At 40.2% G+C, this 14,396-nt stretch overlaps 1 protein-coding gene across 1 annotated transcript; it reads right to left on the reverse strand.

Moving 5' to 3' along the window:
- Positions 1 to 1,551: 1,551 nt before the first annotated feature.
- Positions 1,552 to 10,151, reverse strand: FGA (fibrinogen alpha chain). Its single transcript, XM_045019785.1, has 6 exons — positions 10,001 to 10,151; positions 8,100 to 8,228; positions 6,420 to 6,603; positions 4,967 to 5,112; positions 2,783 to 3,887; positions 1,552 to 2,399 (listed from the first exon to the last, which is right to left on the reverse strand). The coding sequence occupies exons 1-6, from the start codon at positions 10,049 to 10,051 to the stop codon at positions 1,690 to 1,692; spliced, it is 2,325 nt and encodes a 774-aa protein (XP_044875720.1). The 5' UTR covers positions 10,052 to 10,151; the 3' UTR covers positions 1,552 to 1,689.
- Between the last annotated feature and the right edge of the window lie 4,245 nt (positions 10,152 to 14,396).

A 14,396-nucleotide genomic window follows, 5' to 3' on the forward strand; every position in this document is an offset into this window, starting at 1 on the left:
GTCCTGCTTGTGAGTAAAGGATGTTCATGTGGTGGAAAGGAGACGATACTCTAGATTTTGTGGGTTTACCATTGAAAAGGCCCAGTGTTAGTCTAACAATTCATTCTGAAAGGAGGCCTACTACAAAAATATAAACTTTGTATTGTAAGTGATGTATTGTATAATTTGGGGCATAGGTATCCACTCATTTTCTAACTTGTTAAAGGAGGGCTCCCGTTCCTAAGTGTCCCTTTTCAAGGAATATTTTAGAATATTGCAGTAAGAGTTTGTGTGACTTTTAAAAAATTCTTCAATGCAGTTGAGGTAAATGATTAACTTCAGCAAATTGCCACCCTGCACTTAAGCAGGGAGGAGTTTGGCTGGCTGGCTGGCCGGGAGAAGAAGGCAATGCTTTCCGGCTTTGGGGAGGAGGGGAGACGTAAAGCTGTTGAAGGAGCTGCCAGCCTGGTAAATGACTTACCATGTAGGAATGAAGGGTTTAAAAAGGTCAGCTGGGCCTGGCCACTCCCTCTTCACTCAGAACGCAACTCTTTATTTAAGTGTATAATGGATGTTCAGTGCAGGTACTCCATAAATTAAGGCACAAAAGAACAAAAAAATGGCTTGGAAAAGGAATTAAGGAGAGGTGCTTGGTAACTGAGCAAACTGGGGGCAGCTGGGGACTCTTATGATTGGTACAGCAGGGAGCCAACACCCCCCCCCCCCATCATTATAGTCCATCTTAACCCCTCCTATGAGGGGGTGTGGTCGGTAACATCCTGGCAAGGGATTTGCTGGAGGGTCCTGGATGAAAAGGGGCGGGGGTGAAGCTGGTGAAAGCCACCCTCCCACCCGGAATTGGCTGGAATTAGTAAGGTTCCAGCAGGGAATCTGCTGGAGAGACATACATTTTGCACTTGTACTGCATGCATTTTATCCACCGGGTTAGTCCCAGACATCTGTCTAATAATAAAGTTGCAGCCTGTTTAAACCCATATCTAATGTCTCCTGTCATTCTTTTGGCATAGCCAGACAATGATATGTCTTAAAAAGAATGTGGAATGGAAAGGGACTATTATGGGAACCAGCTGGCTTGTTGCAAAGCACTGTTCAAATTCCACCTTTTGATGTTATTTCATTTTTTCTGTGTATTGAATATAATTCTTGATTTAAAATGTGATCTATTGACCCCAGAAATTATGATTCTATCTATCTATCAGCTTGCCCCCTCCAACTATGTCCTGAAAAAAATCACTGTATATTAGTGTATTTTTTATTATTTTTTATTAATTAACTTCTACTAGAATATCGGTAACTGAGTAGAAGAGACCAGCAAGCTATAATCATTATTTGACTTTATCACCTTAAGTGTGTGTGTTTGCTTAATTTGTGAAAATACTTAACAAAATTCAGAGGAGAAACACTTTTCCCATCAGAAATATATGTTTCCTGAAACCTGTAATATCTATGCTTGCTATAATATCATAGCTTTATTATTCTTTATAAAGATTTATAAAACTTGACATTTTTTGCAAGCTGTATTGGTTGTGAATAAGAAGACAGAAGAAATGCTTTTACAATTAAACAATGTTTATTTTTTTTAAAGCACAAATGTGTCTCGGTTGCCTTCAGTTTGATTGGGTAAAGACACACCATGTATTTTGAGGTATATTAAACAAAAATAAAATAACCTGTCTTACTGTGGTTTGCCTACTGGGTTTCTATGGGCCTGATTTTCATTCTAACAACTTTGAGAGAATAGTCTGAGGCTCTAAATGGTATCCAGACCACTCCATTTTCAATCTCATAAGGAACATTGTTCCTTGGGTCATACTGGCCTCCTCGGTAGTAAATGCCATTGAGATTAGCAGCTTGACAGTTGTTGTACCACCAGCCCCCTCCATACACTTCAGCACAGTTCTCCTCCCATTGGTCGCTGTCCCCGTCAAAGGTGCTGAACTTCATGTTATCATGAGCTGTGTATTCACTACCTTCCTCCACTGAGCCTATGATGAGTGCATCCCCAGCTGTCCCCTCATAAGCAGAGACACTGAGGACATAGCCTTCTGACTCAGAACCTACATGTATATTATATTCTGCATAAGCATCATTGCCAGCCCAGTCCTCTAATTCGACTCGAAGGACAGTGTCCTTCTGGGTCAGTAAGTGGATGTTTTCATTGCCCAGCCATAACTCTCCTTTCCCTTTGTCATCCACGCTGCCGAAACCTTTCTTGTAGTCTTGCCAGGTCCGGTTAAAATTCACTGATCCATCCAATCTCTGTTGGATCAAAAGCCATCCTCCCAAAGTGGTGTCTTGGTCACAATAAACTGAAAAAACGTTATCGGATCCTGCTGGCTTGATTCTGAAAATGCCACTTTTGGCACCAGAAGTGTGTTTCTGGCGGACATCATCACAGTCTAAAAAAAAAGGGTGATCTGGTTGACAGAAGTTATCAATAAAACTTTACATAGGCTCACGGGAATCCAAACAGTAATAATGTTGAGGGGAACTTGCTAACCATATTTTGGTCACCATTGGGAAATGTGCCATGCAACATTAAAAAACAGAGTTTACATGCAATTTAAATTGCAGATAACATTCTCTGTGCAATTCATTTAGCATCCAATTATTGATATAAAATTTTGTCTCTACCTATCCTAAATGGCAACAAACAGACACATTGCTTGCATTGTATAATCAAATTTAAATGGATTGCCGTGTAACCAGTGCATCAGTTTGATTGTGGACTGAATCTGGCTCTGCTAACTCAGGATCTATTTTCAGTCATGTGGATGGATACCTGTCCCAGTGTAGCTTGTTCCAAGCTTCTCTCCTTCTGTTCTCAAGCTGCGTGCCCGAAAGTCTGGGGTATCCTCTCCACTCTCATCGTGTTGCAACCCACCTAACTCCTCAGTCACTGCTCGGCTCTTTAGTGATTTGGTTTCAAAAGTGGAGCCACCCTTGTTGAAACTAGTAGAGCTGCTACTGCTGCTGGTCATTGTTTTCTTGGAATGAGCCGAACTGCCACTGCTGGAAGGGAATCTAGATGTGTCAAAGACATCCTCTTCCCCCTCCCCTAGATCTGTGAAACTCTCCGACCCTCCAATACTCACAGTGTGACTAGCAGTTCCACCACTGCTAAAACTTCCAGTTCCAGTTCCACGGTCAGTACCACTAGTGCTTGTGTAGGTAGTATGGAATTTGCTACCAGTAGACCCAAACCTTGGGGTTAAAAATTTTTCAAAGTCTGGGATTAAGCCATCAAATTCAGACAAGTCTCCTCTCTCACCCTGAGAGGTCAGTCTGACATGCAAGGTGCCCCCTTGCCCTGCTACTTCTTCCTTCCCTAAACCTTGAAAATGGGAGCAGTCAGAACCATCAGGTGAAGTCATTGTTTCAACAATTTCTTCTCTAGGGCCTCCAGGACCAGTGATAATTTTTTTGGTGATAGTTTTGGTACATGTACGGTGGATTACAGAGGAGCTAGGTCTTTCTCCCAAACCAACAGATTCCTTTCCATAACCAGAAGTCACTATTTTGCCATCTCGTAGTCCTCCACCTACATCTGTTCCCACTGAAACATGTGAGGTCTCTACTGAGGAGCCTTTTGCCTCTGCTTCTGCCCGTTCTAGGGTCATCACAACCTGTTTAATATCATCAAGAATGTTTAGCTCTTGGGTTTCTGGCAGACGTAGAGTTTTATAATGCCCAGGAACAGTAGAGTCCTTCAGTGGCCTCATTTTCAGGATCTTCAAGGAACTAGTTTCAAGTTCAGACTGCAGATTGATTGAACTGGCCTGTGTGAGCTGCTTCTGGATGTTTTCATAGCTCTCTGTGTCCACCTGGTAACTGAAACTTTTAGCACAGGATCCTTTGCAGGAACGTATCTTAATATCAATGTCCACCTTGACAAGAGATAGAGAGAAATACATTTATTTAAATGGTGATCCCTGACTCTTTCAAACAACTATCTCTTTTTACCAGAGTGAGAACTCTGGTGGTTACACTAGAGCCCACTGCCTCTCATTCAACTGTCTGTGCTCCAGCCTACAATTGAACTTGGGCTGCTTCAAATCTCAGTCTTTAAATCTGAAGCACCAAAGATCCACTGATGGTTACAGCATGTATAATTGGCAATACTGGAACCCTAGAATCATCCCTGCAAGGGCCCAATTTTTGCCATTCTTATTCACACTGTATAGTGTGGTCCCACTGATTTCTGTAGGAGTCTCCTGGAGTAAGGTACAGTACTACTCAGAGCAAGGCAGAGTGGCAGAACTGGGCCCTTAGTAGAGAAGGGGAACCTACAGTACCTGTCAAAAAATCACATGCCTATACTTAGGGCCCTACCCAATTTATGGCCATGAAAAACACATCACAGACCGTGAAATCTGATCTTCTGTGTGCTTTTAACCTATACTATACAGATTTCATGGGAAAACCAGCGTTTCTCAGATCGGGGGTTCTGACCCAAAAGGGTTTTGCAGAGGGGGTTGCAGTATTGCCACCCTTATTTCTGCACTGCCTTCAGAGCTGGGCAGCTGGAGAGCAGCGGCTGTTGGCCAGGCAGTCAGCTCTGAAGGCAATGCTGCACCAGTAGCAGTGCAGAAGTAAGGGTGGCAATACCAAACCATGCCACCCTTACTTCTGTGCTGCTGCCTTCAGAGATGGGTGGCTGGAGAGTGGCGGTTACTAACTGAGGGCCCAGCACTGCAGGCAGCAGCACAGAAGTAAAGGTGACAATACCATATCGTGCCATCCTTACTTCTATGCTGCTGCTGGCTGCAGCTCTGCCTTCGGAGCTGGCATCCCGGCCAGCAGCTGCCACTCTCTAGCTGCCCAGCTCTGAAGGCAGAGCCGCTGCCAGCAGCAGCACAGAAGTAATGGTAGCAGTACCACAACCCCCCTACAATAACCTTGTGACCGCCCCTGTTTTTTGTAGACATGCTTTAGAAATAACAGAAGTTACATCACAGTCACCTACCTCCAAGCGCTTCATCTCTACAACCTGATCTCGGATATTGTTTTGCAGTGCTTTAATCCTGTTTACTTGGACAAGAACTTTCTGCTTTAATGTCACAAGTCTCCTTCTCAGATCTTCTGAAACTTGTCCATATTTAGTGTCACTATCTGGAACAGAAAAATGTCCTTGTCAGCTGAATGGGAGATTTCTCCCCCAAGAACAGCAGATACAAAACAAATAAATAAAAAAAATCAGAAATACATTTACAAGGATCCAAATTAACATGGAAAAAGATCCATTTAGGATTTTAAGTATATATGTTTACCATAATATTGGATAGGTAGAAATTAGCACAATATTTTATTTTAGTTAAGAGTCTTGTTATTATGTTTGATCTGCCTTTTTGATAATAAGCAGTATTGTAGCATATTTATTTTAATGAAATATTAGTTCGTTGTGCAAAATAGTGCAGGAAAGGAACCTAGTGTGTTTTGGAAACATTAGCCCAGCTGTGCTGGAAAGAAAACAATTACATTTTGATTCCTTTTGTAGGACTGAATTACCATTTTTAAAAAAGAAAATATTGCAATAAACGAATGGAATTTATGTGGTTGAAACAAACATGGACTATAATCATGAAGATTTTAGATATGTGAAATTAGATACAAAATGCAAATATATTCTTGCTTTTGCACAAATATTTTTCTTGCAAAAGTATAATTCTATCAATATCAATAGAAAATATCTATTTTCAAAAATAATTAAGCATTCTCTTCTACAGGGATGCAGCAATAGTCTCAAAACTATGGTAAAAGAAGAAGTGATTTTTTTAAAAAATCAATTAGAATTTCTCTTTCAAAGGGATTACAGGATTCAGCCCCATGTAAATTGCTGTGTTTGAAGATCGATACTGTAGAAGATTATTGTTGTTCTAATTCTGCACCTGCCATAGCCAACAGCTGCTATCTCTCCCCTCAGGCCTGCTTTTGAAATATTTCTTTCAGATATAGATTTAGGGCCTGATCCTGCATTTCTCGCACACCCAAAAATCTCATTAACTGCAGGAAAGGCATAAAGTACAGGTCTTTACGATGTATTACACCTCTACCCCATATAACGCGACTCAATATAACACGAATTCTGATATAACGTGGTAAAGCAGCACTCTGTGGGGGGGGCGGCTGCGCACTCTGGCGGATCAAAGCAAGTTCGATATAACGCAGTTTCACCTATAACGCAGTAAGATTTTTTGGCTCCCGAGGACAGCGTTATATCGGGGTAGAGGTGTATTCCATTTCTATGTAGTTACACTAACATTAAACTGGTGAAATCCGGGGAAGAGTCAGGCCCAATATCTTTAAGCCATGGTGATCTTACAAGAAGGACAAAGCAAACCTGCTTTCAACTGGCTGCTTTTAGCCGAAGTTAACATAATGTTGATATATATTTTAGAACTGCACATGTTGATACTTACCGTGGCTATTGGCCAGATTTCCTTTCAGGAAGTTAATTGTTTCCACAGTTAACACATTAGAATTTTTGTACTTGTTTTCATTATCTAACAACAGGTTCCTAATTCTTTGTATTCTGTGATGAAAATCTTTATCAGTTTCATCAATCAACCCTTGCATCCGGCAGCCTGAAGGACATTTGTGACCCTAAAATGAGAAAAATGAAAGATAAATAGCTTAATGATACACATTTCTTTAATATTATGACTATCACGTTTTGTACAAGCCTGGAAACCCACTAATGAGCTCAAGGCCAGATTCTGCCTCATTCCCTCATTTATCTTACATATTCCACTTATTCCACTATTAGTCCAATTATTTTCAGTAGAAGGGGGATTGTCTTGTGGTTAAGACTCTGGACTGGGACTCAAAAGACCTGCTTTCAGTCCCTAGCTTTGCTACAGATGTCCTCTGAGAGCTTGGCAAAATTAATGTGGGGCTGATTCTTTATCCTGTTACATCGGTTTTACAATGGTATAATTCCATCAAAATCACTGGAGTTAAACAAGTGTAAAATTGCTGTGTTGGAGTGGGTAATCAGGCCTTCCGTCTCAGTTCCCCATCTGCAATATGAGGATAATGACAAACCCCCACAGAGGTGCTGTGAGGATAAATTCATTATTCAGTCTGAGGAAGAGCGGCAGAATCTGCCCCTCTATAATAGAAGTTTGTCTAAGAAAAGCAAAATGTTCCTACAAAACCAAGGAGATTTGGAAACAGCCAAAATACAAATGGCAAGTGCCCAGAGGAGGATTAAGATTGAGAGGACTCAGAGGAGCACAGTTTACTATTTTCAAAGCAACAATCACTATACATAATGTTCATGCTCTTATTGGTGTTAATGGCAAAACTCCCATTGACGTCAGATGCTGTAGAACCTGACCCCTTATGACTGAGTGCTTATAAAAACACACATCCAGTCAATCAAACAGTGTGTATATTTTACTGAACATTTTGCCATCAGATTTTCTATAAAATAACTTGTTTTTGTTCTTCCTTTCCTGCCAGTAAATATTCCTCCCTTCCACTACCCATTTAGTCCTTGGGTATCAATACTCTTCAAAATATCCCACTCTGATCTGTTCTTTCTCTTTAAGGCACTTTTCTGATTCTGTCTTTCTCTAAACTTACCTCAATTTCTTTTTTTTCTTTCCTTTCTTCCTGTCTTTCACTGGCTCATTTTTAATTTCCCTGTGATCTTCTCACCCTCCTTGCTCTGTTCCTTTGTCTCCTTTTCTATCTCTCCACACAAAATGCTTAGAAGTGGGAGGCTCTGTGCCACTATTCACCTGGCACATGGCAAAGGGTAGCCCTGCAGCACTCACTGAGCTTGGATCTTGGTGCTCTGAAGATCCAATAATGAATGCACTATTGGTGATATAGTGGATTCTAGTGACGTGGTGATGGGACTGTAATTATGAACACAACTCTGATGCCCTTACAAGTACTTTGCTGATCCATGAAGCAGTTTTATCTGAAAATCAGGTAAAACAGCTATGATAACTGACGCATTACAGATATACCACGTCGGATCTAAGATATATTTAGTAAACGTTCATGGCACCAAGGAAATGTAGTGCACCTAAGGTCCATTTGAGTAACAGTGATTAGCTGAGCTTTCTGCTTTCCTCCTTTTTTCTTACCCAGTCATCATCTGCACAGAAAGGCCAGCTCTTTTCCTGTTTGCAGTCAGATTGGATTCCATGTTCCATCACCCTGGGGCCACGCACACCTCCCCCCTCCTTCAAAAATGTGCTATCTTCATTTGTTGCCTGCCATAGAGACAAGGGAAAAACACAAAAATGAGCTTAGTTTCACAGACAGCAGTACAATGAAGTGATACAACTGAAGTCACTGAACATACTATGAAACAGTTAGCCTATGGCAGAAATAGGCATGTGGAAAAATATAATCAGTCAGTGTAAGTAATCTAGTCCATAAATTACCTGCATGAAATTGTTTTGTCCAAATAAGATTCTCCTTCTAATCTAGTTAAAGCAGATAACTATGGCATAGGATGATGCTTAAGATATTTTTAATAACAGAATGATTAAGCATGCATTTAATATTATAAGTTTACATAAAAACAGCTGCTTTAAACTGAATTGATAGTCTTTTAGTTAAGCCCCTGAGTGTTTCTAAAATAAATCTCTATTTTCAGTCTACACTTTAGACTACAACTGGGCATAGAAATGCTATGTGGTGATTTCTCTTTATTATTTCTGGTAGTTTTAAATTACAAGGGGTCAAAATCAGATGTTAACTACAAGTTTATAACTCTTTATTGGAAGATATAGCTTTAAAAGCACAGGGAAAATAATAATAATATGGTGTCTGAGAGAGGAAATAAACATACCAAGATTTCGTTTAATCCTGAAAGAGGAAAAAGTCCTTGTTCACCAATTCTAAATCAAAATGTCATAAGGATTTTTGACCATGCATACTAATCTTTGTTCAGGAAAGTGGTCACAGCAATATTTCTGTTTCTCTAACCGATGGTACAGATGTCTTTGGGAGGTATCAGGTGCCACTGGGTACCTTTGACCACATCACAAACTATCAAAGTAGAATAAAAATTAACTCAGAGATGAGGAAGATCTTAGCTTCCAGTAAAGTCGTTGAAATCAACAGACTACTGCTGATTTACACCAGCTGAGGATCTGGCCCATACTTATCTTTAATCTAATGAGCAAAAAAAAAACCCAAAAGCCTTAAAGTTCCTAAATATGTTCCATGGGCTTTTAAAAATTGACTTTACATATAAGTACATGATAGATTGTAATAGCTCCAAATTGACCCTTTCTGTTCGATCAGATCACCCACACACACTCTGACTTCTTAATTTCTTTCAAAAAGAATAATAAGGAAATGTGCATATAAGAATTTACCAGAGTATTATAGGCTGAATCTTAAACCAGCCAACAACAGGTTTAAATTAGCATAGCTGGGAGTTAAGGCTACCGCTCTTCTTACTGAAAAAGATATTACTCCTTAGCTCTCCTTCAGCCTGATAATGCTGCCACTGAAATCAATGGCAAAGTTCTTATTCTGTGCCTACGAACTACAGCAAAGATGAGATGAAATTCTGTCTCATGTACACCCAGAGAATCCCACTGAAGGCACCTGGGATCCAGGGGTGCAACTGAGAGTAGAATTTGGCTAATAACATCTAAAATCCCACGCAGCGCTTGGAGACCTCTGTACCTAGGTGCAGTGGAATAGGTTAAGGATTTACAGCCTCACCTCTGAATCTACTGATTATTGTCCATTTATCTTCTTCGCGTTGCTAGATACTTTCAGCAAAATTAATCTACAGTGCTTCTTGAGGAACCAGATTGGCAGTAAAATGTAGAGAGAATCAAGAGGGAAGGGCCAGTAATGAAGTGGTTAGGGTAGGCTTGAGTGCGTGTGTGTCTGTGTCTTTTTCAAGCTAACCAAAGAGTATTTGTTTTAGTTTGTTACGTGAATATTCATTCAATAAAATGCCCTTTTTTCAAAAGAGAAAGCCAAGATATCAGAAGAGTCAAATAAAGTGAAATCATACCCAGACTACGCTGAGGCACAGCCATGTGCACAAGATCCTCAGCAGTATCATCTTCGGTGGCAGGCTGAGGAGGAATCTGACAGAAAGGATACCTTCCACTTGGTTTTTGCTTCATTTTAAACCTTCCTGAACTGCTTAGATTAATCATTATGTCCTCTTCTGTTTGAAGACTTGCATGCAGCACGCCCCCAGTTGGTTACCTGAGGCCTCTTGCACAAGCTCCTGAGTTTGTTTGCTCTAGATAAGTTTGTGCAATGCCAGCCTGGGGAAAGAGGGGGCGGGGGTAGAACCCACATTCCAGGAAAGAAATTGTCTACAGCTTCGTTTCTGGTAACTAAATTTTGGAATAACGTGTATGTAAAATAGCCAACAATACTTAACCACTGGAAGATATTCATGCTGCAAATCTGATATTTAAATAGCATAATTAAGCAATCATAAAATCATAAATTTGTCCTTAATTGAATGATTACCTTCTGTGGACTTCAAGTCAATGGGGCTACTTACTGCAGTAAAGGAAGCAAGATCATAGTCTAATAAATGTTAATTCAAGATATATATGGTCATCGACATGAACTAATTACTGAGAGATGTTTTTATGGATGTCCCATGCTCAGCTCTGCCATTTTCATAATCCTGGGTCGGTCTCATCCTGCGCTCTTTACTTGGACAAAATTCCCTGTGACGTCAAATAAGGACTGAAGAGCTGACCATAGTTGTAAAACTGTGCTGTTTACACATTTATATAATTAAACTGTATTTGCTTAGTATGAAATACATATATCCCCGTGCTTTATTTTATCTGGCTACTAAAATATAATTTAAATTAAGAAAAGAAAAGAAAAAGTAGAATTTGGGTATGAAACTTTTCCCATTGTTTTCAACTTGCACTGCTATATACAAGATACAGTATATGGCTGACCAAATCTTCCCTGAGCAAGTGTCCTGTGTCCCATGTTTTTCATTTGATTCCTTTGAAATAAACATTGATTTATAAACAGCAATTGTTCAGCAGCTTGGTACCTCTGAATGGCTGGGAACAAATACAGAGGATAAAGCTGTCTCCTAATGATACCCACTTTTATGTAGACCATACACTTTAAGATCCAGACATTTCTAAAGGGAAGTATGAAAAACAGAAAATATAAGAACAGTCCTACATTATGAGATAGGGCTAGGTGCTGGAGGGTTATATCTCTCGTCATTCTTTCTGCTAAGGAAATAGGGATTGGTTCAGTCTTATTTAGTATCACTGATTTATTAGCAATGTAGTTATTCTTAGAATGAAGTGGGGGCTTTAGCATAGGAGAAATATTTTTAGAATTAGAACATCCCATTTAAAATCCCTGTAGTGCGTGATATGGTGACTATTGCAATCATATCAATATGTGTAATAATATCAAGGAAACCCATTTAACGAATAACCTGGTGGCACAAAAAGTTCTTTCAACATGTCTGTTTATTCAGTAGGTGTTGGTCTATGAAAGCTCTGTTGCATTATTAAATGTGCTTTGGCTGTCGCACAAAAGAAAATATTTTAATTTAAAATTTATGCTTTTACTGGTTCACCTTTTTTATATTTTGTTTCTTAGAGCTTTGGAATCTTATCCTGGCAAAGTTATTAAGATCCAGTCCATGTGAAGGTTTCTACAGAATTAATAACGATGGTTCATCAGTTCATATGAAGTTATATATTGAGCAGAGAAATGAGCATATTTTAACTGTAAGTCCAACACACTAGCAGAGTTTATAAACTCTGCTGGTGAAATACTGTGCTTGTGGTGTTTATAAACTTCATTGGCTGAACCTTTCCTACTGGATTAAAGAAGAACTGGGTCCAGACTGGATAACAGATTTGCATTTGTCCTTAAATAATAGGAGTTTCTCCTTCACTTATGTATATTCCATGTATCTCATCCACTCATCTTTGGCAATGACCTGTTTCTTTCAGTTAAGAGGCAGAACATTATCAGCTGCCATAATAACATAAGAGCAGAACATATGCATGTGTCTTTGCTGGAATGGGACCTTATTCTGAGAACTCTTCTATATATGAATCATGTATTTCTATCTGTGGTTCTGGGTGCCACTGGAATATAAAACAAAGATGATGATAGCTATTTCAAGCAAAATTTAGAATTTTTAAGGATATGGGGAAAGAAGTAAATATTATACTGCCTGTCAAATACTTGACAGCATTTCTTTTTGGAACAAAAACTGTCACCAAAACATAACAAAATCTAGCATATGCAGATGTGGGACTATGCAGTGAATAAAACGCTCTCTTGTGTTTTTAAAACTGCACCACAATAGGCATTCACAAACATCCTCACCACGCTGATGCTGCACCATTGTATCTGTGTGCCATCCTGTAACACCATTTTAAAACTTACTGCTAACTGCATGCAACAAATTTAATTTGTAATAACTGCTTCTAATTGATCCAGCAGTCCCGCTCTCACCCTCTCACTTCTTATGCTCCTGCTTCTCCTCCTGTTCATTGTTCCCTGAGGGGTCAATTCAACTCCTAGTGAAATAAAGGAAGTTGAACGGAATCATTTGTCTCCTTCTTCCATTCTTAACTTCATGCACCATTTCTTGCTGCTCCTATGACTGTCAACAAAGGGCTAGATTCACACAAAGGGACTTTGGTGTTGTAATGCTTAACTCCTAGGCACCCTGTTGCCTCAGAATTCTCAGCCCTGAGTTAGGCATCAAGGATGCCCATACAACACATGGGGAGTGCTGGGCATCTAACAAACAGATTCTCAGAAGCAAGCTGAGCAGGGAGTTGCCAAAGCTAGACAGGAATGAAATGCAGAGGGAAGGGACAGGGTTCAAGCCACCAACCCCAATGAGACTTAGGTGCCCTAACCACAGGTTTTCTGGGACACACACCCAGCCACAAAAATTACTGACCCGCTCGCTCTTGGCTGGGGCCTGATCCAGTAGAGATATGATTCAGCAGGTGTGGTCTGATCACACCCACTAAAGCAGGCCCCCAGGTGAGATAGTCAGAGGAACATCTAGTTTGAGAATCCCACCAAAGAGCCAGGAAACAGTTGAAAAAGGGGAACAGAAAGGAACAGCAGGAATCCAGTAAGAGCTGCCAGGAGAGAGCTGCATGAGACTGAGAGAGAATTGCTGAGAGCTGTTGGGAGAGTGCTGCAGATGAAAGCTATCAGGAAGAACTGACCAGAGAAATCCTGCAGAGTAAAAGGCCCTTAAGTAAAAGGGAAGAACTCAGAGAGGTAGGCTGAGCCCAGGAACAAGAGTGTTGATTCTGGAGGGAAGTTTGAATGAGCAGGGATAGGACTCACAGGCAAAGGAGAATGGGGAGTGGAACACTACAGGGTCCAGAAGATGCGAGTTGAGGGCTGTGGGAGAAGAGCAGCAAGAAGAATGGAGAATTGCCGGAGTTGTGGAGTCTCTGAAACAGCGGCATAGGAATTGGACAAGAGGGATTGTTGATTATTTGGTGGGCATCCTGGAGATGGTGACCCTGGAGTGTGGGGCTGAAAGGCTGCTGCATTTTAACCTGCTTTACTTTGGGAGTTTGGAGAATTGTCTTACTTTGAGAACTTGTTGAAGGTTTACATTTTTCTAATAAATTATGCCTGGAATCCGGGCTTGTTTTGGACTCCAAGAAGGACAACACTCCTTGTCTGTGTGAGTAAGGTGACCATCAAGCTGATCCATGGTGAAAAAATTGTGCAACTCAATCATCCCTAGGAGGAGGAGAGATGAAGGGGAAACTGAGGCAGGACTTGCCTATTTTGCAATGGTTGGACGCAAGAGGGTGCCCTGGCAGGGGAGATGAACCCTCCAATGTCTTCTCCCTTCCACTGTTGTCTTTCTGCTTTCTGTTTGATTTATTATTTTTAAGTTCATTGTGGCAGGGACCTTGTCTTTTTCTGCTTTGAAAGTAGAGGTTTCATTTCTGTCTCCTGGTAAAATCTGGTAAAATTATCTATTGAAGTCTAGTCTATAGATAATAGTAATATGATTCAATAGTCTCTTCAGCAGTGGATGTGTAAAATGATCCCTAAACTGTATTCTCATAAATTTCAGGTCAGTCTATAATGATTGCAGATTACATCAGAAAAGAACATGTAAGGCTCTTCATGTATAGAAATGGCATCAGATTAAATCATTCTTACAAATAAACAGACTCTTTAGGTCCAGATTTGTATAGGTATTTAGGCATTGTGGTGTTCTGTGTTGCAACGTCTAACTGATTAAGGAGCCTAAATCGTATTTTCAAAAGTAATTTAGACACTTAGGGATGTAAATCCCACGGACTATAAATGGGATTTTGGCTCTTAAACCCCTTTTGAAAATGAGATTTAGGCTGTGAAATCAATTAGGCATTGCAATGCTGAGCACAGCAATGCCT

Source organism: Mauremys mutica, chromosome 5 (assembly GCF_020497125.1).
Source record: "Mauremys mutica isolate MM-2020 ecotype Southern chromosome 5, ASM2049712v1, whole genome shotgun sequence".
In the NCBI taxonomy this organism is placed as follows: domain Eukaryota; kingdom Metazoa; phylum Chordata; order Testudines; family Geoemydidae; genus Mauremys; species Mauremys mutica.

Excerpts from the sequence above, each read along its gene's own strand:
- FGA (XM_045019785.1), bottom strand. The coding sequence starts at position 10,051 with ATGATACTGCTGAGGATCTTGTGCACATGGCTGTGCCTCAGCGTAGTC. Across the intron at positions 8,229-10,000 it reads TGTGCCTCAGCGTAGTCTGG|GCAACAAATGAAGATAGCAC; the intron begins GTATGATTTCAC and ends TCTCTATGGCAG. Across the intron at positions 3,888-4,966 it reads TAGAGATGAAGCGCTTGGAG|GTGGACATTGATATTAAGAT; the intron begins GTAGGTGACTGT and ends TCTCTTGTCAAG.